Source organism: Gavia stellata, chromosome 2, assembly GCF_030936135.1.
Source record: "Gavia stellata isolate bGavSte3 chromosome 2, bGavSte3.hap2, whole genome shotgun sequence".
NCBI classification, from domain to species: Eukaryota; Metazoa; Chordata; class Aves; order Gaviiformes; family Gaviidae; genus Gavia; species Gavia stellata.
The window spans coordinates 82,617,066-82,638,514 of NC_082595.1; the positions used below are offsets into that span (position 1 = coordinate 82,617,066).

The 21,449-nt window shown below is 37.1% G+C and overlaps 1 protein-coding gene across 1 annotated transcript in view; it reads left to right on the plus strand.

Moving 5' to 3' along the window:
- Positions 1-11,144: 11,144 nt before the first annotated feature.
- EYS (eyes shut homolog) overlaps positions 11,145-21,449 on the plus strand; it is a 939,662-nt gene continuing 929,357 nt past the window's right edge. Inside the window, exons 1-2 of the mRNA XM_059831070.1 lie at positions 11,145-11,898; positions 14,048-14,161. Coding sequence (XP_059687053.1) covers positions 11,145-11,898; positions 14,048-14,161 — 868 coding nt within the window. The remainder of the gene's footprint in view (positions 11,899-14,047; positions 14,162-21,449) is intronic.

The window sequence follows — 21,449 nt, forward strand, 5'->3', positions numbered from 1 at the left end:
GAACTAAAATATGCTAAGAGGGGATGATTTGGAGTTGGCTTCAGAAGTGTGTTTCTGATCTTAATGGAATGGTTACTGTAAACACACCTATAAACTACCTGCTATAGGAACTCAAAAAACCTTAAAGAAATAGAAACAAGATGATGATGAATTTAAAACTGATTTGTGGATCTAGGTGTCTAGTGCAGTAAAGATCAATTTGATCTGCACTAGAGACTTATGTTCTGAATATAGTTCCAGATTTTGAATACTGAAAGTGTAAGAGATACAGAAGAATGAGATTCTTAAGAATATACCTACGTGGTAGTTAATGTACAGTTGATCTTAATTTAGTATGAGTTGTCTTAGTGACTACTTTCTAAATATAAAAATATGCCACTTTTCCCACTAGAAAAGAAAGAAGTACTGAAAAATCCTAGAAACAAGTTCAAAAGACAAAATTGTTTGTAAAATCTCTGTAATTATTTTTTATTTGTAAGAAACTGTATGCTATCTGAAATTGATCTTTTCTAGGTCTAGCAATTTGAATAACTACTAATCTGTGCTGGGAACATATTCATGAAAGTTTTAGACTTTTAAAGCCAAGTTACAATCAATTATCCAACTGCATCTAGATTTTTCAGTCAGATTTTAACTACAGTTGAAGAATCAAAAGCATATTGAAAATGAGTTCATTGCAATATATAAAACAAAAAGCTAAAAGTACACCGAGAGTAAGATTTAATATAAAATCAGGCATTACTGGACACTTATAAATAGTTTTACATCTAGAATTTGTCATGGTATAGTAATCTATTCAACTGAGAAATGCTAACATTTAAGGTCTAACTGTACTCATGGTACAGTGCTCATTACTATGCGAGGTGTTAACCTTTCCTTTTTTTTTGATGGTTTTATCTATCATTCACAGAGATCTCAATTCAAATTCAATGAAACTAGTGTAAATATTCCAATCAGCTGAGTGTTAGGTACTTCACATGTTTTGTGATTTCCTGTATTATAAAGTGGGCTGATATCACCTATCACTATATATAATTTAATTACATTAGCAGTACTTTTATCTCAACCTTTCATTGCTCAGCCTTTTACAAAAAAAGTGTACTGTTTCTGTAAGAAAATTCAAGTAACTTTTCTAAAAAGTAAAATTAGCATACAATATTCAATTATTTTGGATAACCAAATTCTTCAAACAAAGGAAAAGGAATTAAGAACTATTGGTTCACCTTCTCACCTCTCTGATGAGGATTTACAGATGAAATTCTAATATTTGTATTTTTTGATATGTAGAAAGAGTAATGAAGAAAAAAAAATCTCTGAAGTCTCTGTCTTTGAGATTTCAAAGCAGTAACACCTAATTCATGAATCACAATGTATTAAGTTCAGCAAACAATATTTTAGAACAGTTGAGTATTCAACATGAAAGAAGTAAAAAGGAGCACAGAAGGTAAATTTTTGTGTCTTCCTAAGTATTGTTTAATAAAACAAATTGTTTCTGCAAAGAACAATAAAATCAGCAACACAAGTGATACTATCTGGACAGCGGTGGAAATATATTATTACAAGATCTGCAGAGAAGCAGAAACATCAAGGCAAATCCAGCAGTAAACAAGGTGGTCAGTGGCAGAGCACAAATATTGGTGGCTTTTGTTCCCAATCTACGCATTAATTCTGTATACAATAAGTAAATAAAGTTAAGCTTTTCTTTTTCATTTAGAATCCTCTTACAGTTTTAAAATGCCCATCATACTTTTCTTGCATTCTCCTTTAAAATCATGTTTCCATTTTTAAAAAATTTGCATGTGCTTTACTGGCATGACTAAATATTTTCAAAGTTTGGACACCAAAAGAAAAGGTAGCATGATGATGGGCAAGAGAAAGTGTATCTTGTTCTAACTCAACCTATTTTCATGTCATTCTTCATACGCCACTAACCAAGGAAGCTGTTTGAAGGAATGTAACCGAAGTAAAGACTCCATACATGTTTCAATGAATGTCAATGCTCTTTATCATCATCACTGATGGTCACTTTCAGGATCTTGTTCTGTGAATGTGCTATAACTATTAAAGGGTTTGAAGCTTCTTGCCCATTGTTGCAGACCTTGTCTTGACAGTGTTAAAGGACAAAACACATTTAAAACCACTGCCTCCTTCTCTCTTTTAATACCGCTGCAGTGCAATTAACTAAATATGACTTATGTAAATTAGTATGTAGACTAAGGAATATTAGAAAGTAATTTTATCACAAGAACACAGTGTGTTCCTTAGCAACTTCCATTGTTAATACTTCCAGCAATGTTTTTTCCCCCAGGCACCATAAACATCATCAGTGATGGCAGCAAACCTGTGAAATTCAGCAGAGTGAAGTCAGTGGGACTAGAGAGAATGCCATTCTCAGTAGCTTGTGAAATTATCTTCAGGTTTGGCTGAGATATAAACTTTTGAATATGTCCTTTTCTTTTCTAGTTTGTGTTGTGACCACACTTTTCACTAAATGTGAATGGGATCCACTGTGCCACTGCATTGGTAGCACAACAGTGTGTAGATCCTGGGACAATGCAAGTTCTTCAGAGAATGTTAGAAAAGGTTCTGCATCAAAGCATATTGACAGAGACAAGTATATTGACATATCCTCCATCAACTGGAGAAGCAGATCTACTTTCTACAGTCATGCTCGAAATAGACCATCTATTCAAGCAAGCTCACCCAAAGGTTTTAAGTTAAGAAATAAAGCCATGTCTTATTTAAACGGTATGTTTGATTATAAGCTTTTTAACAGAGAAAATCAAGGAAGGCAGAACATACATAGAAAGGGTTTATTAACAGCTCTTACCTATTGTACTGTGCAAATCAGTGATTCCAGTCCTCTCAATGACTTTCTGTGTGCTTCAGTCCTTAGAAAGTATTGTCATCACTTTGGAGGCCTGTGACTACTCGTTAAGGGTTGCAAGCACCCAGCTCCCTACTGTGCCTGCCTCACCAGCCTCTTGAACCTTCTTGCCAAACATGAAACTTTCCTTCATCCTTCTACCACCTCCTTCGATCAGGAATGAAAAGATAAACTAGATTCACAGGAATCCACTTTTCAAGTCTCCTCCAAAAGAAGTGATAACACTGAACAGAAAATAATTCAAGTTTCACTGGTCATTAAAATAGAGCATAACAGGGCACTCAACTAGGAGGAAGGACTAATGTATTTTGATTCTTCTGCAGACAGTTCTTGCATTTAAATTGTATAAAATACATTACTTTTGTCTTATTCTGCAGCAAGTATACCTTAAAAGACAAAGACACAATCCCAAATTATTTTAAAGTGATTTTGTAATCTGTTTATGAAGAATCCGCAGAGAATTCCGATAAGTCTCTTGAGACCTGACTTTGCTTTACAGGAGTCATATTGATTCATCCCCAATGTTTCATACCAAGGCAGTTGTAAGTAAAAGGTTATACACAAAAATAAGTTCATCTATTTAATTCTTGAGCTCCCTTAGAACTGGGTATTTCATGGGGCCTGGTTCATTGTTGCAGTTGACTGTTTATTTTGTTTTAAACATCTTCTATCAACACTTCAAACCCTAACAAATCCTTTGTACCAGCCTCATTAAACTCTTTCATAGTGAATATGAAGATGTACAATTAAGTTTTTCTACATATCTCCCTGAATGTTCCTTTTGTACCCAGAATATCTGCTGGTCATTCAGGCTCTCTGTTAGGCTTCCTATTACCTCTGTCTTTCTAGAGATGTGTTGTTCATTTTGATACTGTTACTTGCTCTTCAAATTCTTTTCTTCCCTCTAGTGTTTTTATATGTATCTATGTTTTCACATTAATCTACCAGAGTCTGTGGTCTGTGATGTTTTTACTTCATTTACTTATAAGGAATTGCAAATTCCAAGCTCTGCTTCTTGCTTTCCTTCCCACACCCTCCAGTTTCACCATGCCAGCTCCATTTTAGCTATTTTCAAGCCCTGATTAATGGTACACATTTTTTCTATGTCTCCAATACAGTATTCTTAGATAATCTCTGCTTTTTCTATTAGCATTTAACACCATTGCCCTCTCTTAAGCCTCCTTTTAAGAAATTAACTGCATTAGTAGTTTCTCTTTTAGAAATTGAGGACAACTGTGGACTTCTTTTTTACTTTTATTCCTTCTGCAAGAATTTTGAATCTAAGTGCATTAAATGGCCACTGTTAGAGAGACACTCTTCAATTTGAATCAGGACATATTAAATAACTTGAATCACATCAAATATTGCTTTGCCTTTTGTGTTTTCTAACCTACTCTGCCATGAAACAGTCACTGATGCTACTTAAAAAAATAATCTTTAATCTTTAATTATGCTGTGCTGAGCTATTTTCCCAATGTACATGGTAGCTGTAATCTCCCATTACTGTTTAGTTTCATGTACTCACAGACTCTCTGACCTCAGCAGGTCACAGTCATGGTCATAGTGATGATCAGGGGCTTCATCATGATCTTAGAAAGAGAAGTACAATAAAGACAACAGGCAAAAAGAATGGGGGTTTTATTATATTTAGGCAAAACCATAGCATTTGAAATAAGATATAATTTTTCTAGCATCTGTTTTGCCTCTGTGACTCCTTGGACTGCCTTTTTGTCAGGTTTCTAGTCCTTAGACTGGTATGTGTGCATGTTGAGCACACAAAATTGTGAGTGAAGTAAATGAGAGCTGTGTAGCGTGTAACAGGCACACAGGACTGGGTTTGAGTAGCAGGGTTGTAATGGGATCAGGCCACGAACCACATTCTGCTCATCATGGATGGTTCCTGAGGGCTCTGGGACCGACATAAAGAGTGGTGGGGAAACCCACCTGCACCAAGCTAGAAGAACTCATGGCTCTGCTCAAGCATATGTACAAGATGCGCTCGTAGCTGCTAGGGGCTGGAGACGCGTTTGGGGGGAGGCACGCCATGACTCAGGGGTATGCACATCCTCAGAGACTGTGGCCATGAGCAACCCATACCAGGTCTGGGACACTAAGTAGCTGAGCTTCAGGAATCCATTAAGCGCAGGGCAGCAGAAACATACAACACCCCAACCACCTACAACCACCCTGGTAGAACTGGGACAGACTCCGAGCAGATATTTTGGTATGGAGGTAATAGGTGTCTATGTACATGTTAGTTTAATCATTGTGTGATTCTTTTTCTCAATATCAGAATCACAGAACCACTGAACAGAATTTTATGTTGGCTGGTGTGCTGGTTTTGGCTGGGATAGAGTTAGTTTTCTTCATAGTAACTTGTACGGGGCTGTGTTTTGGATTCGTGCTGAAAACAGTGCTGAGAATACAGGGATGTTTTAGTTATTGCTGAGTACTGTTTACACAGTGTTAAGGCCTTTTCTGTTTCTCACACCACGCCACCTGCGAGTAGGCTGGGGGTGCACAAGAAGTTGGGAGGGGACACAGCTGGGACAGCTGACCCCAACTGACCAAGGGGATATTCCATATCATATGATGTCATGCTCAGTACTAAAAAGCTGGTGGAAGAAGAAGGAAGGGGGGACGTTCGGAGTTATATTGTTTGTCTTCCCAAGTAACCACAATGCATGATGAAGGCCTGCTTTCCTGGAGATGGCTGAACGCCTACCTGCCGATGGGAAGTAGTTAATGAATTCCTTGTTTTGCTTTGCTTGCTTGTGTGGCAGGACCCGGCACTTGGCCTTGTTGAACCTCATCCAATTGGCCTTGGCCCATCCATCCAGCCTGTCCAGATCCCTCTGCAGAGCCTTCCTACCCTCAAGCAGATCAGCACTCCCTCCCAACTTGGTGTCATCTGCAAACTTGCTGAGGGAGCACTCAATCCCCTCATCCAGATCATTGATAAAGATATTAAACAAGACCAGCCCTAACACTGAGCCCTGGGGGACACCGCTTGTCACCTGCTGCCAGCTGGATTCAACTCCATTCACCACAGCTCTCTGAGCTTGGACGTCCAGCCAGTTTTTTACCCAGCAAAGAGTGCACCTGTCTGAGCCACAATTCACCAGCTTCTCCAGGAGAATACTGTGGGAGACAGTGTCAAAGGCTTTACTAAAGTCCAGGTAGACAACGTCGACAGCCTCTCCCTCATCGCCTAGGCGGGTCACCTGGTCATAGAAGGAGATCAGGTTGGTCAAGCAGGACCTGCCTTTCATGAACCCGTGCTGGCTGAGCCTGATCCCTTGGTTGTCCTGCACGTGTCCCGTGAGCGCCCTCAAGATGAGCCTCTCCGTAATCTTCCCCAGCACCGAGGTCAGGCTGACAGGCCTGTAGTTCCCCGGATCCTCCTTCCGACCCTTCTTGTAGATGGGCGTCACGTTGGCAAGCCTCCAGCCATCTGGGACCTCCCCCGTTGACCAGGACTGTTGATAAATGATGGAGAGTGGCTTGGCAAGCTCCTCCGCCAGCTCCCTCAGCACCCTTGGGCGGATGCCATCAGGCCCCATAGACTTGTGAGTGTCCAGGCGGCATAGCAGGTCGTTAATTGCTTCCTCCTGGATCATGGGGAGTTTATTTTGCTCTCCATCCTTGTCTTCCAGCTCAGGGAGCTGAATAGCCTGAGAATACCTGGTCTGGCTATTAAAGACTGAGGCAAAGAAGGCATTAAGTACCTCAGCCTTTTCCTCATCCTTGGTGACCGTGTTCCCCCCGGTATCCAGTAGAAGATGGAGATTCTCCTTGGCTCTCTTTTTGTTTTTAATGCATTTGTAAAAACATTTTTTATTATCCCTTACGACCTTTGCCAGATTGAGCTCTAGCTGGGCTTTTGCCTTTCTAATTCCCTCTCTGCATGACCTAATGAGGTCCTTGTATTATTCTGTAGTTGCCTGCCCCTTCTTCCAAAGGTGATAAACTCTTTTTTTTCCTGAGTCCCAGCAAAAGCTCCTTGTTCAGCCAGGCCGGTCATCTTCCCCGCCAGCTCAACATATATTATAACTATAAGGTAGAAATAAGGATTCTGTATTTTGAGGTGCAGGCAAATTCACTGTCTAGCATGTTCAATATTGTAGAAAATCATATTAGTAAACTAATAATTCAGCAAATACTGTATGTTTTGAAAGGTGTGTAGTAAATAAGGAAAGGATCATTTGCAAAGAATGAAGATTGGCATAAATAATGCATAATTTCCTAAGAATTATTAATTTTGTGATGAAAATTGGAAGGGTACAAAGGACAACTTGGTATGTCATTGAGATAATCAGTACGTATTGTAAAACACATAAAGGGTGGAAGTCAAATTATGCAGGCACTATAATTTGTGGCATTTCCTATATTATATGTACATATTAAGTGATGTTCAAATTTGATGTTTTTAAATATGCATCAGAAATAAAGCGAGCATGATATCACAGTCCCAGGGAGCAGCAAACGTGGGCTGTCCTGCAAGAGAAGGGTGCTGCGAGGGGGAAGTGAGAGTGATGTCAGTGGCAAGGGGCGCCATCCCATAGCATCCATGCAAGAAGCACAGAGCGGGTCTGAGGATGGCACTCAGAGCCAGCCAACAGTTCAGTGGTTCCCAGGCAGGACCACAGTGAGGAAACAGGTCCTGACATCAAGCCAGTAAGTCAAATATTTGCATCAGGGTCGAGGCCCAGGTAAGCAAAGTATAAGGTCAGGTACCAGCCCACTTGCAGCGTAGCCCAGGTGAGGACCAGGGGTGAGAGCCTGAGCTTAAATGCAGCTCCTGAGCAAGGTGGGGGACCCCCAGCAAGCCCCCCTATGGCTTCCTCTCAGCTGTTTTCACAGCAGTTTGATCCAAGGTCACAGCCCAAACCTACCAGACCTGACTTCAAACACAGGCAGACAGTCTACAACATGTGCGTGTGACTTGTGGGAAGGTGGCAAGAGGAGGTCCATTCCTGGACCCAACATGGTGATATGATGTTCCTAAACATTTCCTGGTTTATTCTCTACTTTGATAGATTCTTTTTTTCTAAGAGGTTGTTAGAGTCAGATATCTTCTCTGGGTATTTCTCCAATCTCACTTAAAATTAACTTCATTTTTGTCATTAGTATTTAATAACTCTTATTATTAGAAAAAAACCTTAATCTTTAAGATTCTGGACTGGAATGTAAATAACTTGGGATTCATTTTTGCTTTTAAATTACTTCCCTGGGGTTCTGCATAAATGTTTCTGCTTTAGTTCTCCTTTAGTACAAAATAGAGCATTGTGCTGCTTTTCACCCAGCCTTATGTAACTTTAAGAGTTAGATTTTCTTCAAGTATCTTACTGTGTGTCCATACAAGTCCCAGCCTCGGACTTTCTTAGTCTTCATCAATTGCATGGAAGCATGTGGGGTTATAGATAGGAAGATCTTCTCCTTGCCTAAAGCAAACCTAAAATATAACAATTATCACAATCACTTTCAAATGTCATCTCATGACATCATTTTGTCTCATGACATGGCATCAGCATTTTTCAGATATTTAATTTCTTGGCTGATTTTCCAAATCATGTATGTTAACATTGTAACTCTTTTTCATGCATAGCTCTTCACTATATAACTTTTTTTCCCTCTTGATTTTATTGCTAAAGAAACAATTTTTATTCTCTCTTGATTTTTCTTTGCCATCTTCCCCTGTTTTTTCCACTTCTTTTATAGGATGTATTTGTTTACTTAACATTATTAATTGTAGTACTCCCATAATAATCTTTCAGTTGCATGAAGACTAATAATGATTTTTGTGAAGACAGAGTATCGACTGTTATAATACTACTGATGACATTTTAAAACAGTTCAGAAGTTTTATCCCATACAAATATTGTGAGGAAGAACATTTTCTTTACCAGTAAAAATGAAGCCTGTATATGGTAACAAAGCTATGCATAATTACATGAATGAAGGGCAAAATATGTAAGTGGACAAGAATTCTTCTGCATTGGACATGCAATAGCTTTCTTTTTGAAGTGTCAAAAAAGAAAAATAATCTTTTATAAACGTCTATTTTAGTAACCCCCGAGAAAATCTCGTTATGAAAAAGGTATGTAAAGTTGGGTTGCTGAATGTAGGATTTCTAAATATACAGTAATATAGAGCATAGACTTTTACACCTGATAACAGTGACAGATGTAATAGCAGCTATAATGGACATAATAGTTCAACACTGCTACCTTAAAAAAAAAAAAAGCTAAATGATCCAAATTACACATTTGACAGCACATTATCTAATGGTATAGTTGAACATCATGAGATTCTGAAGATAATGGAATGGTCTCAAAATAGAAAGACTATGAGTATTCTGTAACAAGGCTAGTAGTTTTCTTGCAGATCCATGTCCTTTCTTTTTTTCTATGGGGAATTAGCTCCCAGGGATGGAAATACACAGAGAGAGAGGAATTAGAAATCAGCATACTTGCCTGGCTGTGGAGCTAAGTGGTTAGAGGACTTCAACTCTGAAGGCAGAATTGGGATCCAGTAATAAAAATAAAACAAAAATATTCTGGGAGGACGATCTACTTCTTCTGAGTTTAATATTCTAAGCCTCAAGCCTGCTATTATTGCTACTAGTTAGTCACAGTCCACACCTTTCTGGTATCTTCAAAGGCTTAAACAGTGCTGGTCACTTTACTGCACAAAGGTAATTGGGACATGTTCAAATACACAGCAATTTACTAATAGGACATAGCTAAATGTTAGATGTTTTCATCCCAATTTAGGTGATAATAGGAGAGACTGAATACCATCCTTTGATATTATCCTATAATTTTCAACAGCTCACTAAGTTATTTAATATTCTGCAGCTCAAGGTTTCCACAAACAGTCTCTTTCCTGTCCTATTTGATCTTTCAGCATAGTCCAAAGTATGTCCAAAATATTTTTGAAGTACATGGGGGAAAGGGGAACATTTAATGAAATGATGTTATTAAAGCAGTATCATAATCCATGTGCACTTTAGAGATAGACCAGGTGTATGTAGTGTAGAAATATACACATCTATATGTCACTCTCCATGCTATGTAAAAATGAAAACAATGTAAACAAATTTCAAAATATAAATGCTGTTGTCTATTTTTATTAAATGGCTTCCCTTGTAAGATACAGTTCATTCTTTACAATAATTTTCTCATTTGTAAATATCAGTTTAGATACCACTATCTTAAAGTGTAAGATAAATATACTGAGGAAAAAAAAGGCATTATAGAATTAAAAGGGACAAAAAAAATTATACTTAAGGCAAATTAAACTGTTACTAACCTAAAGCTATTAACAATTTCTGAGGTATTAAACATCATATTGTGTTTTCATCATTTTCAGTATGACTCCAAGAATAAGCTTCATAATCTTATTTTGGTTTTCTTTCTGTTCTGTAATCACTCATCTTCATGCATTAAAAATTGCCAGATATATTGAAGGGCCAAAAACCCCTTTTCTATAAATTAAATTGTCCTGGAGGACTCTGTAGTCTGTTGGCTTTGACTGTGATACATGAAAAACCTCAAGCATATGATTAAGGACCTTTGGTTTTCATATATATACTTCAAAAACTAGTGATTTAATTAAGTGTTTTGCTGAGTGTATGTGAACATAAAAGAGTTGAGGATGCCCTTGTATGTTTTCTTCATTGAAGCCGTAATCCATAAGCCTACATCTTCAGAATACCTACTTTTATCATAAATTAATGATAAATCATTATCAGGAAATCATCTATGGTTAAAGCTCATGACTGGAGTTGAGATGTTCTGGTTTACTTCTTAGTTTTGCCACAGATACCCTATCTTGGTTATTATTAGTTTTTGTCAACAGAGGGAGGGAATATGGAAAGTATGCTTTTAAGCTCTTTCTCTTCCATATGCAAGTACAATGAAATGTACTAAATGAAAATCAAATCTTTAACAGCACTAGAAATAGGAAAAATCTGACTTTAGTTACAGTGGTGTAGTTCTGATCAGTTAATTGGACTTATTCCAGTTTCACATCATTGTAATTAGATGTAGACCTTGCTTTGTTGCATATTTTCTATTTTTGTAATGAGGCTTTGATTTTCAACTATATTTGGTGTGAAAACAGAAATATTTTTCTGCTTGAATTCCTAGGCTGCCATGGAAAATACAGATGAACCTTAAGGAACATGTGTTCTGAAGCTATCCTCAGTAATGAAGCAGGTGTGAAAGACAACTCCCATTTGCCAGGTGAAACAATGACTACAAAATCAGCAGTTCGCATGTTAGTGTGCTTTCTTCAACTATGCATTGTAAATGGGCAGATAATATGTGAGAGGCAAATGACTGCTGAATGGCGAGTGGAACCAAAACCTAGTGTAATAAAATGGACACCAAGGGAAAACGTCTGCTCAAACTTTTACACTGAATGTTGGAATATGAATAAAAGTATTACTGGTGAAATCTCGGATGAACAAAATCTCAGTATCCCTCAGATATGCCCCTTACAGCTTCAATTAGGTGATAGTCTCTTCATCTCCTCTGAGCCATCCTTTCAGTCCTACGGAATGAATTTGGTAAATGTCTCCAAGGAAGAATTTATTAACTGTCCTAAAGCTGGTTTTCTTCAAGAGCAGTTTATTTTTGTTTGCCAGATGAGAGGACTGCACCAAGTTGACCCTAACTGGCTTGGTGTTGGAACTCATTACTTTGCAGAGCTTCATAAGAGAGGCCCGCTATTGTGCAACATGGGCCTTCGTCTGAACGTAACCGTGAAGCAACAGTTTTGCCAACAGACTCCAAACGTACCATTATGCTCTGGGCATGGAAAATGTCTAAGCCATATTTGGGAAAAAGCATATAATTGCCATTGTTTCTCACAGTATTCTGGAAGATTCTGCCAGAAGTTTGATATGTGCTCCACTAAACCTTGCCACAACAATGCCTCCTGCACTGAGAAATCAGAACTTTCTGGAGATTCTTACGAATGCACGTGTCCTCCAAAATTTTCAGGTATTTCTTTTCCCCTCTAGGAATAAATGTTACATAGATAATACATTTTCCTTAATGGATAATAAAACAGTGAGAGCGTCATTAGTAAGGTTTTTGTATAATGATTGTCCATTGCCACTACCACACCTGCACTGAGTCTCTTTTACATGTAGTCACTTATAGGAGACTGTGCAGTCATTTGAAGACATTTTGTACTTGCTTACATTCATGTGTGCATTGTGGAGAAAAACAGAAGTTCTTATCATGCTTCTTTCCCATTTAAGCATGAGACATAGGTAAGTACTTGTGAACTTACAGAAGTAACTGATTTTTTTTGTTTGTTTGTTCAGCAGTTCAAGTTCTTACACCAAATAACATAAATCATTTGGAGTAAGCTCTCCCAAAATAGTTAACCAAACTGCTGAAAACCAAAAAATTATTTTGTTGAAATGAACATTTCATTCAACCTGCCACAAAACCTCCCTTTTCAATTTAAAGATCTTTTAAATCACGTTAGAGAAATTTTTAAAATAAAGTATTTTTTTAATTGAAAAGTCAAACAATTAATTAGAAGAGCAAGCAAAACAAAATACTTACACTTTTCTTCCAGATTGTTTTTCACCGTAAAGTTCCTTTCAAAAGGAATTTGCTAAATATACTGTTATCACCAAATTAAATATTTCACAAATGAAAAAAATTCACCTAATTCTGTCTAGGAAATATTGCAGTACTTACCCAAAACCCATTGGAGAAATTGAATCTGGATTTGGGATTGGACTACCAGATAGTACAGCATGATTAGATACATTCTTACCTAACCGTTATCTCCATTTCATGGAGGAAGAAAAAGGGAAGGAAATTATGGTACATTTTTTCTGCATTCAGACCAATGGAGTTCAGGAATCCTTTAGAAAGTACCAGAAATATTCATTCACATCACAAAAAGGATTGTTGTAGCTCTTTCTGTACTTGTGGAGCAGAATTTTATCAGTATTCCTTTGATCGACTGCACTTCTGTGCTCTCGCAATAGTGATGCCATGCTATGAAACACAGCTGATGAGTCAGGAATGAGTGAGGTTCATAGAACACAGAAATGAAGGTTATGTTGCATAAAGTTTGCTGTAATTTGTTTTTAATTGCTTTTCAAACCGCATTATATTTTGGTTACTAATGCATTTGCAAATAGAACATTATGCAGGTATGAATAAATCAATGTTATGAGAAAAGTATTTTTATAATTATTCAAAGTTTAGTAAAATAGTGGAAAACATTGATGGTATGCAGTATTTTTTCTATTTCTTTTATGATTTCTGGAGGCTGTGTAAAATGCTTTGAAAATAATATCAAAAAGTGTCTCGTACTACTTTAATTCAAATTAATGGAGAGATTCATAAGCAATTCTGTTAAAAGCAATCATCATGCTGGATGTTATCAACAAGCAACGCTTAAAATATTCTGTTAGACTATATGGGACAGTGTTGGCTAATGCCATAATTTTGTTCTGGCAATACCGGTCCAGTAAATAAGCTGTATGTAAACAAGAAGAACTAGGAGATTAAGTCATCATACATTATGGACGTGGCTACACTAAAGTAAGGGAGGAAAAAAGTGCTTCCCATAATATAAAGCCTATTAGAAATTTAAAAAGTTGTTGAAGTGTAAATAATGTCATAGCAACAATTCAAGTGGCAAGCATAATTATACGGTATTTAGACCCATATGCTGTCATAACATAAACAACTTATAATTGGAATTGTAATTTCCAGAAAGCTGCATATTAAGAAAAATTCAGTCAAATTGGACTCCACAAGAACATCTTTTGTTCGCAATGCTGGAAGAAACTGTACGCTAGATTCATGTCAAAAAGAAACAAATGCTACAGTACTAATAGCATTTCTGCACTTTCAGCTATATGTGAATTTTTAACTATATGGTAGACGAGGTTGAGCACAGTAGCTCATATTACAGCAGCTGAATATCTTTCTGCCTTGCTTTAGAACTTCAGTAATCTGGGTGAAAACTAGCAACTAACATTAGCACAAATACCTATCTATCCATCTGTCTATCTCTTAAATATAATGTTTTATTTTACATATAAATTTGACATTTCAGGAAAAAATATTAATATTTACTAAAGTTCAATGTTCCTATTATTCCTTTTATATATAGGTAAAAATTGTACAGAAATAGTTGGACAGTGCCAGCCACATACGTGTTTCAATGGTAACTGCAGCAATGTTACTCCAAACACTTTTCTTTGTGAATGTGACAAGGGCTTTACAGGTAAGAAATGCCTTTGTTTCCTGTCTTATAATAATAGTTTCCTGTGTTATAATAATGGTGTGAACTTTTGCTTTATTAAACCAGTTATTCTCAATGATTGTTGTACAGTTTGCAATTTCCTCAGATTTTTTTTAAATAGGTTTTGTAAAATAAAGAAATCAGACTTCCATGTGACTATTCTAAAATACTCATGTACTGAAGGAAAACCATATAAATGACAGAGGCTTTTCATAAATGGATCCCATCCATGAGTACCTTTCTCCTATTGGCAGTATGACAAAGGAAGATTCATAATCACTGACTCACTAGTCCTCAAATATAGAGTTCGCAAGAATAGGATCAGAAGATCTTACTGGATGATTTAGAATGATCATGACACCAGTATTCATAATTTCAGAATCCTCTTAATAGATGTGCTAGAAAAATAAGATGGAAATAATTTAAAGAGTCAATAATCTCATGATTTAGTGGTGTGTCTTGATTAAATAACCGCAACTCTTAGAAGCTAATAGGTTTACTTATGATATATTAGGCAAATAAGATACTTTCATGAGAAAAGCTTGAATCAGAAAATGTATCTAAAACCATCCTATTGTAAACACTTTTTCTTGGGGGTCAGGATAGCAGCCAAACTTAAAACTATTCATTCTTGTACTTCACAGCAGAGATTTACTGTATTGGTATAAGAGAAGTAGCAATACTCAGAAGAACATTCTTTAAGAATGAGCTAAATATAAAGCTAGCACTTGAATACCCAAGGACAGTAAAACCTTTAAAAATGCCTCTTCCTTGGAAGCATCAGTTATCCCTGAAAATCATAGAATGTAAACAAATCATTACATTGAGGTGTAGAGTTCAAAGAAAACAAAACAGACAATAAAAATCATAAGGGAGTTAGAGGTATCCAAGAGCCAATCTTTAGTTTTGTAGTGAAAGGCTGAACATTCTTGTTGACATTTTAGTTAAGTCTGTGCAGAACTATATTTTTAAAAATGGGATAGACATGTTTAATTCTAAATTCCTAGTAAATCTGTTTTATATTACTTCATTGTAGAGGGCATCATGGTCAACATCATTCTGAAAAAAAAAACTTTTTTCAAAGGAGAAAAGTCCATTAGTAAAGTTTTCTAGACCTAGCTTTACCTCCACTCATGGTCTATATCTTTTTAGAAAGCTTACTCTTGTCCCTTTCACCCAAATTGTGCAGGCACATTGCTTCTGAAATTTTCCCCACGAAAATATTTTGTATCCTTGCAATTTTAACCTAATGAGGGAGAGGAGGGGAGGAGACAGGACAGAACACCCTTCCAGATACAGTAAACCCAAACGCATAATGACATGAAAACAGTTCAATACACGCAACTCCTGTGGATAGCAAAAATCATTGCAATCTACTCTCCAGGTAGCTGGTAAGGATTGCAAAAGAGAAAAGGAGACTATGAGTGTGAATGAACTCCCTTTTTATTTTCCAGTTAGCTAAAAGAAAATGGAGAATCCTTTCTTGTTTCGAAGCATAATAAGCATCATAGGAGGAGAAGGCAGACTTTCAGTAATTTACCTCTTTTTTCCTTCTCTGATATAAATTGCCTCAGGTCCTGCTGTAACAAGAAAGTATATAGTACATCAGCATACCTTGCAACAGGACTGGTTGACTAACATACAGTGTAATTTTGCAATAATTTTCTGACCAAATATGGTTGGTTTATGTCTACATTTCTTCCTGTGATCCTGTGTAAAAGTGTTTGCTATCACTAAGGCAATTTCAAGAATAGTTACCTAAAAAAACCAACCCATGTGAAAACAGACATTTTTCTATGAAAACAGGTATTTTTCTATTGTTATTCCATCGTGGCTGTATTGTCTTCTCAGACAAGATGAGTTGTGTAATTGTGAATCTTGTGTCTCGAATGCTATTCTAAGTGTGTGAAGTTGGCAGCAAATTCAAAACATTCCTGTTTTGATATTGAACTTGTGCACAGAAAACACAAACATAATACCAAGATGATGCAAATGACATTTAAGATTTTATAAACTTTGACATACCTTTTTTCCAAAATGAGGTAAGACACTAGCAGTAACTAGTTCACAAGATCTGAATGAAAGTATGGAATATTCTTGTTACTGTAAATTGATGAGATGTAAATAAAATTGTAATACAATTATTTTATATTTATAATTATGATTAATATTTAAAAGTATTTATTCAAAATAAGTAAAGGTTGCTTTGTCCAAGCTGTGTTCACAATGATAGAATGGATCTATTGGATGAGCAATGTATATGTTCATGTCAGTTAAGTATTTTTATTTTTTATTATTTTTTTAGTTCATTCACTGAGCTCTCAAAACTCTCTTTACTCTTTCCTGAAAGAACATTTTAGACATAACTTAATAAGAAACAGCTAACATTAGGCATGCCATTATTCTTATGATAGAATACTCCAATTCATACCAGTATTTGCACCGTTAGACTTATTAAGGAATGTTCAGAGGACAGCGATCTGGGTGAAATAAGGACGGGGTGGGCATGGAGAGGAAGGACGTATAAAATAGGCTGGCAGTGTGTAAGCAGTTGCTGGTCAGTACATTTGTCTGACTGAGCCCTGCACTGAATCACTGTAGTCTATCCATTCTTCTTATTAAATCCTTTCTTGACTCTCTTTCCATTTAATCTCACTCTCCCCATCTGTGAGTGCTGTAAGGTCTAGGTGCCAGAAACTGGAGAGACGAAAGTGACTGAATTTGGGTCTGCAGTTGCAGCTAGACCACAAGTGATAGTCGTTGTAATGTCTGTGGTGCCAGCAGCTGGAGTGAATGAGGGTCTCAGCATCAGCACTTGAAGAGAAACCACAGACTGTAGGAGCATGTGTCTGCAGTGAGTGAATTTAGTGCCAGCAACTGGCATCAGACCTTGGGTGATGGTGGCTCCTGTGCCTGGTGCCAACCAGAGCAGTTGAGAGTCCCAGCATCAGCAAGGGGAGAGGGGACCAAGAGTGATAGGGCCTGTGTGCCTGGGCACAAGCCACTGGGAAGACCAGAATGTTTATATTTCCCCCTAACCTGGTGTATGTGTGCATACATGTATGTGCATGTGTAATTCATTAGCAGATTTCAAGCTAGACTATCTGGTGAGTAGGAGGCCCGGGATCTGGACATCAGTATTAGATGAGCTAAGGTCCCATGCTGCTATTCAAGGGATCCACAAATGTGTCTGTCCTCTTGAACTAGAAAGTAAGGGGCTGTTTGTTTTCACTAGCAAGCTTCAATCCTGATCAGTCAGAGAGGAGGACTGGGATTTGGCTGTTTGTATTGGGTGTTGTTAAAGGCAGCACTCTGTCTGTGGGCAGTCTATGTAGCTGGCTGTGTTCGTGTCCTCTGTATGTGTGCGTCTCTGGCATACATGTTCATCTTTGCTACTGGTTGAGCCTGCAAACAGGAAAGCAACAGTTGCATCCATTGGCCTAGGACAGAGGGCCTCCCACGTCTCTGGGTGCACTGAGCTGGGCTCCAGCAGCTGGGAAGGAGGCTCCTCAGGCCCCAAAGTCCACCAGAGGAGGTGCCTTTTATACATCCCCTAACAAAGAGGATGTCTCAGAAATTCTGATGGATGTTGTGGTCCTGTTCTGAAGATGCACAGAAAATTAATGTGACTCATTCACAACCTACAGGAAATAGCAATATCTTAAGTACCTCCATAATGGTAATGCTTAGTGTGCTTACCCTTGACAGCGTTTGGTGGATTAAGAGCAGTAGTTTCCCATTTGAATATGTTTTGTTGAATCTGGGGGGCTTTTTACTCTTTAGGTGGGAAGATGGAAGGTCAGAGAAGTGACTAAAAAACAACACTCTGTAGAGCACTTAAGATTACTGGGTTTTTTCACATATTCCTGTAAGGGAAACCTACATTTCCTGCCTTCCCCAATGGTCTGATTAGCCTCTTTACAGGACATAATGAGTTCCCTCCTCACTTGTGGGACTGAAGATACTGTAAGAATGAAGTGGTTTTGCTTAGAGCCACTTTGCTAGAGCTTCCATCATCCAGGTGCTTTAGTTTAAAATGGTCTGTTCGCTTCATCAGTGAATTACAACCAGAGTACTTTGAAAAAGGTCATAATTGTAAAAGGACTTCATAATATATATATGGAGAGAAGAATTTATTGTTTGTACAATTAGTGTTTTAACATCCTAATAGTTCAATTTGTCTAATACTAACACCCATAGCCCAAATTAATACCCAAAACCTTATTAATAATACCCCTAAAAATATTATACAAAAATGCCTTCCTATTATCTATTTTTTACCTTGGTATTATGCTCAGCTTTCCAGTGCTCCTTTTGGTCCCAAGAGCAATAGATCAATCTCCCTCAAGAAGAGGGGCCAAGACTTGCAGCAAATCGCCAGCATCCTGAGGTCTTTGTCCGGAGGAGTGTGACAGTCATGCTGGAAGTTTCTCCCCTGTCACTCAAGGGTCCATCTCAGCCTACTTTTATATGTTTTCATACCACTATCTTCTTCCTTCTCCCAGGCTGCCAGCTACAGCCTAGCAGTGGTCCCCAGCCACCCCCCACAAAGAGCTATGGTTTGTCAGACAGTGACTGAAGTGGGGATGGGGTGAAGCCCTCCCCAGAGGGCCCATTCCCAGAGCTGAAGCTGGAGCATGGGAGGCAGCAGTCACTGGGCCCAAGGGCAGGGATTAAAACAAACCAGACAAATCATGAGCCCTCGTACTGTCAGCTCAGGTCAAAGGTCAGCCTGAAGAGATATTCCTGCTATGGAATTTGTTCCTTAGTGTTTCTCTAGGGGGCAGGGATGGTAGCAATCAGGATGTGGGAAAGGGGAAGAGGTCAATTAGAGATTACGTTTTTCCAGACTATTTTAACCTCATTTGTGATTTGTTTTCTTGGGTTTTGTTTTGGTTTTGTTTTTTTAACTGACTGACTATGGTTTAATAAAACTGTCAAGGATGACAGTTTCCTCAGAGAAAGCTGTAGATTATGGGGATTATGATCCTTAGTTGTAAAAACATTCTGTGAAATATTCCCTGATCATTGCTCAATGTTGCTAGAATGAAGAATGTATAGTCAAGCTTTTTGGCCATTTTTATGAATAACACTGAAATGGCTGTAGTTCCTGTAGTGTTAAGGAAGAAAATGCATGTTGTATTTGGGGTTTTAATGAAGTTATGATGATTCTTTTAATCGCATCACTTCATGTATATTTCATGCTTGTTTCAAAAGTACCGTAAAATCTCTGACAACATGTCCAGAATAAGAGTTCTCATCTCTCCCATGATTCAAAATATTTTTGATATTTCAAAATATCAATTTTGTGATATTCAAAATATCACAATAATATTTCTTTTTTATTATAAAATACTTTCTGTAAGAGAATTCCAGCTGATTGTTTTTTCTTTGCCCTTTCTACTGCTTATTTTTATCCTTCTTTTAAAAAAATTTAAAGTAGAAATTTCAAAGTTAAGAGTTTTAGTCTTCCTCAGTGCCCTTTGTTACATTTAACCTCTATCATAAACTACCATTCTATAGACACTTTGTTCTGCTGTACTTTCACCGTGGTCCACAGGCAGTACTTGTCCTCACTTTCTGTGTATCCAAGTGAAGCGACTTAATGACGGATGAAAATGATCTGATGATTAAGAGACTCAGCTCTTCTCCAGACTACATACCTATTCTATGCCAGAGACCATAATATCTGCCAGTCACATAGGGCCCAGATGTGAAAATATAAATGTGAAGCCCATCACCGTGTTCTCTGATCCAGCTATTATGAGTTCACAACATTTAATTCACTTCATGTTTGATTAGGGTATCTTAATTAAGACTATGTTTTCTAGGGGCTTCTGTTTCCAGAGAGTGATTCTGGGAACCCAGGCCCTGAAGAGGCTACTTCAGCAATGAAGGAATATTCTAGTTTGAGAGTTAAGGTAAATGGCCTTATATTAGGTGATGAGAATATGTGACAGGACTTTTCACGTCTTTTGAGACTAAAGCAGTTTAAGCAATTGTCACTTGACTGCTAGATAGCTCTAGTACAAATAGCTATAATTTACTCTTAACAAACACGATACAGATGAATCTATCTTAGCTAGTAGTAAAGATACACACACAACAAAGATTTATTGGAACTGCACCAAATTACATTAATTAGTTTGTCTGACATAATAGATTTAATTTTTCTTAAATGTACGGTCCTGGCATGATTTCATTACACACTTCAGTAATCTATTTTTCAAAACTTTCTATGAATTTTGATAATCTTCTTGCCTCACTCTTTTTTTTTTTGCCTTTATTAATAGAAAAACATGATTTATAAATAATTTTCATATTTGTTGAGTATATAAACTCAATGTTTAGTATACTCAATCAACATAATGATTGAATATATCTCTGATAGCACTTTACAATAAACAAGTATAATTACTCTGGGACAACAGCAGACATGTACGCTTCCTGAAGTTTACTGTTAATTACTAAATAGAGTAGCTTCAAATGCTGAGCAGCTAGGTGATCTTTTTAAAGGAGTTAGCTAACTTGCACTCAAGTTTCCCTATTATTAACGTTATGTCAAGGCAAATTCCAGTGACCTTTCCCAAGGTTAAATGTAAATCAAGGCCTTGGAGAGTAAATTGTACATTTCACTGACACTCTAATCCAATATGACAACTAGTAAGTCTTTAACAAAATTAATTGTAACAAATTATTAAAAAAAGTTGGGGAAGTTTACTGACCATAAGATGAATAAAAATACTTAGTTCTACAGTAAAAAGTGGAAATTGCCCTATTATAAAAGAAGTAAGACTGTCAGCTCTAAAATAACTTAGAAATACACAGCAATGTGCAAACATTTGTGGGTGCTGTACAGATTTCAAGTATCTTGCTTATAAGATGCTTTGGGGATGTATGCTTGAGCTGTGATGAAGTAAGCAGTTTAGATGATGAAACGCAGGGCAGAATACTAAAAGATGATTCAATTCAGGAATTTTTTTTTCCTTGTCTTTTCAGTTTTGCAAAAGCACATTTTTTGTCAATATTGGCAGAAGTGTCATCTTAAAAATTTGGATGAAAAAGAGTGTATTTATCACTTTCAGTTTGTATTTAATTATCTGGGCTTGTAATAAGATTTTTACACTGACATCACGATTTGAAACTTTATTTTCTAGATTTTTACAAATAAAATGCTCCCTACAAAATAAAAACCAGAATAACTGATTTAATAGCTGCTTTATTTTAAGTAAAAAAATTGTTAAAGTTATTTTTTATTACTGTCTCAAAA